This window comes from Canis lupus, chromosome 8, assembly GCF_003254725.2.
Source record: "Canis lupus dingo isolate Sandy chromosome 8, ASM325472v2, whole genome shotgun sequence".
Classification (NCBI taxonomy): domain Eukaryota; kingdom Metazoa; phylum Chordata; class Mammalia; order Carnivora; family Canidae; genus Canis; species Canis lupus.
In genome coordinates this window covers 73,757,509-73,761,575 of record NC_064250.1, presented here as the reverse complement: position 1 = coordinate 73,761,575, position 4,067 = coordinate 73,757,509, and the positions used below count along the sequence as shown (strand labels likewise).

Here is a 4,067-nt window from a genome sequence, read left to right as displayed (position 1 = left end):
ACTATATTAATGAGAGACTTTCAAAATGACACAGAAATGCAAAGATAAATACGCTGATGGATTAGAACATCATAAATTCACTGTGCCATCAAAAGAATGTCATCTACTGTTGTGAAGTAATGCTTGTATATAACTTGTAAAGAATTGAATCTAAGACTGGAGCTGACTATATACTCAGAGGACATGCAAATAAGGCCCTCCCAACACTGATTAAATCAGCCCAGCCCTGACCCTAAAGCTGGAGAGGAGCCCCAGCCCCAGGATCCCCAGGTGGACACATTCAGTGCTCATGACACAACACAGACAAACTACCATGGAGTCTGTGCTCAGTTGGGTTTTCCTTGTCGCTATTTTAAAATGTAATTCATGGAGAACAAGGGACCTTGAGTCTGTGAGTGGAGGTGAGTGAGAGAAACGGGATGTGGGACAGTTTCCTGACAAGGATGTCTTGTGTCTGTAGGCGTCCAGAGTAAGGTGCATCTGGTGGAGTCTGCGGGAGACGTGGTGAAGCCTAGGAGGTCCCTGAGACTCTCCTGTGTGGGCTCTGGATTCACCTTCAGTAGCTACAGCATGTGGTGGGCCCGTGAGGCTCCCGGGATGGGGCTACAGGGGGTCGCAGGTATTAGATATGATGGAAGTAGCACAAGCTACGCAGACGCTCTGAAGGGCCGATTCACCATCTCCAGAGACAATGCCAAAAACACACTGTATCTGTAGAAGAACAGCCTGAGAGCCGAGGGAGGACACGGCCGTGTATTACTGTGCGAGGGACACAGTGAGGGGACCTCAGTGCGAACCCAGACACAAACCTCCCGGTCGAAGGGGATCCGGACCACCAGGGAGTGCACACTCCTCACCACTTTTGTCTTCAAGGCCCAGGAGCAGGTGCAGAGGGAGGTTCTGGGCAGGTTTCCTGTCAGATCTGGGCTTCCTCTCCAAGGAGAGTTTCACCCAGGGAGCCCCTCTGAACACTTGATTGTGTGTTTACCTATTTAGCCTTTCTTAGAGACTTAGAATTCCACTATAGCACTTGCACTTACTTGTACTTAACTTTCCCTGACCCGAAGCATTGATCAATTACAAATAACTCCATTCATATCATCTGAACATTTTAATGAGTCGTATTGGCACTCTCTTTGGATCACAGGATCCCACAATAACTGTTATCTTGCACATCACGGTATTCAGTAATCTCCATTCAACACAAGAGAAAAGAGACATTCTAAAAAAATGTTAATAATGGCCTGGAAGTGAGAAAAATTCTCAGCATGACATGGTAGGGAGGTGAACTCTGAGGTCACACACACACACACACACACACACACACAATCATGAGAGTATAAGGTTTAAATACCTTAGCCTTCATATCTGATGAGAGCCATGCAGGCCTCTCATCAAGTCATAAATGCCTGGACGGTGCCTGGGAGGTCACTAGCTTAGGGTGTGTGTTGTGAGTCAGTGGTGGGGACAGGATCCTGCTCCATGGCATTTGGGGAGGAGGTGGGGCCCCAGAGGAGCACTGAGGTCAGGAGGTGTAGCCTTTTTTTCTTTTCTTTTTTTTTTTTTGAGGTGTAGCCTTATTATTCAATCAGGGCCCTAATACACGAGGACTGGGAAAGCCCTCTGCATCCTGGCCCCATGTGAGTTGATGGGGAATGGACGGGCTAGGACATGGGTGCTCTCCAGCCACCACATGTGTCTGCACCTGGACATCAGACGTCCCAGTTTCCAGATCTGTGAGAATGAGTGTCTGTGGTTTGATCCACCCAGTCCATGTACGATGTTTCAGGAGTTGGGACAGGCTAAAGTCATTTTCTTTGTTTAAATTGAATTTACCAATGTTTACTACATACTCAGTGCTCATCACATCATGTGCCCTCCTTAACTCCAATCACCCAGATCCCCCATCCCCCACCCCCTCCCTTCCAGCGACCCTCAGTGTTTTATCCCCAGAGTTAAGGGTCTCTCATGATTTGTCTTCTTCTGTAGTATTACCCAACTAAGTTTCACTCCTTCCTTTATGGGCTCTTTCAATATTTCCTATATTCCACATATGAGTGAGACCATATCATTGCCTTTCTGTGATTAATTTCTCTCAACATAATACCTCCAGTTCCACCCATGTTGAAGGAAATGTTATTTCATGTTTTTCATCATTTCTGACAGCTGTGCAATATCCTATTGTATATATAAACCACATATTTTGTATATTTTTATTGGAGCTCAATTTGCCAACATATACAATAACAGCCAGTACTCATTCCACCAATTGCCCACCTCAGTTCCTGTCATCCAGGGACTGCAAGTCCCGGACCATCTCCCATTCCACTCTCCTTGTTTTTTTTTCTTCTCGCATAGTTAAGAGTTTCTCATGTACCGTCACTGTCTCTGATAATTCCCACTCATTCTATCTCCTTTCCCCTTTATTCCCTTGCACTATTTCTTATGTTCTTTTTATGAGTGAAACTATATAATGTTTGTCCTTCTCTGAACCACTTACTTTATTAACATAATACCTTCCATGTCCATCCACATTGAAGTAAATGGTGGGTATTCATGGTTTCTAATGGCTGAGTAATGTCCCATTGTATATATAAACCACATCTTCTCTATGCATTCATCTGGCAATGGACATTGAAACTCCTTCCGCAGTTTCTTTATCCACTCTTCTGTAGAAGGGCTTCCTGATTCCTCCCACAGTTTGACTATTGTGGACATTGCTGCTGTGAATATTGGGTTGAAGAGATCGCTTAATTTCATTCAATTTGCATATTTGGGGTAACTACCCTGTAGTGTAGTGGCTCCATCATAGAGTGGCTCTATTCTCACATTTTCAGGACATTCCATTCTGTTTTCTGGAGTGGCTGAACAAGCCTGCATTCCCACAAAAAGTGAAAGAGAAAGTTCCACTTTCTGGATATCCTCACTTATATTTATTGTTTCCGGCCTTGTTACTTTATCCATTCTGAGTTGTATAAGTGAGAACTTAGTGTGGTTTTTATTTGTATTTCCCCGATGACAAGTCACGTGGATCACTTTTCTCATCTGCTTGTTGGCCATGTGTAGGTCTTCTTTGGAGAAATGGCTGTTTTTGCATTCTCTCCATTTCTTGAGTGGATTGTTTGTTTTTTGGGTGCTGACTTTGTTAAGTAAATATCTTGTCCTATTCTGTACGTTGCCTTTCATTTTGTCGCCTGTTGCATTGTTGTACAGATTCTACTTTGATGAAGTCTTAATAGTTTACTTTCCCTATGTTTCCCTGTTGTTTCCTAAGCCTTTTGAGAGGTGTCTTGATAGCAGTCACTGCAGCTGAGGACAAAAAGTTGCTACCTGAATTCTCCTCTTGGATTTTGATGGATTAGTGTCTCAGATTTTGGTACTTCATCCATTTTGAGATTGTGTTTGTTTTTGGTGTAGCTGAATGGTTCACATTCATTCTTATGCAGGTGGCTGTCCAATTTTTTTCAAATCCATATATTAATGGGATTTTTTTTAATTGGATATTTTTTCTTGCTTCTTGAGGAGTAGTTGACCATAGAGTTGAGGGTCCATTTCTGCATTCTCTGCTCTGTTCCATTGATCTATGTTTTGTTTTTCCCAATACCAGGCTATTTTGATGATAAAGACTTTATAATAGAGCTTGTCTGCAAATATTGATTTGCCCAGCAGCTGTAGGATGTTTCTTGGCCCAAATGTTTCTACCTATTTGGCAACTTAGGAAAGGAATTGAAGAAGACACAAAGTGATGGAAACCCTTCCGTGCATACGGATTTGAACAATGAATATTGTCAGGGCACCTGTGTTGCTCAGAGGTTGAGTGTCTTCAATTGGCTCAGGTTATGATCCTGGGTTCCTGGGATGGTGTCTTGTATCAGGCTTTTGGAAGGGAGCCTGTTTCTCCCTCTGCCTATGTCTCTACCTCCATCTATGTGACTCTCCTGAAAAAATAAATATTTTTCAAAAAAGAAAAATAATTATTGTGAAAATCTCTATGCTTCCCAGAACCTTCTACATATTCAAACAATCTTTATCAAAACATCCTGGACATTTTTTTTGCAGTGTATGAA

General features: G+C 42.9%; 1 gene segment (V, D, J or C); it reads left to right on the top strand.

The window, feature by feature from the left end:
- Positions 1 to 313: 313 nt before the first annotated feature.
- Positions 314 to 717, top strand: LOC125755504 (immunoglobulin heavy variable 3-30-3-like). The segment is given in 2 exon segments: positions 314 to 359; positions 461 to 717. Coding segments are annotated over 2 exon segments (303 nt in total).
- Positions 718 to 4,067: the final 3,350 nt, after the last annotated feature.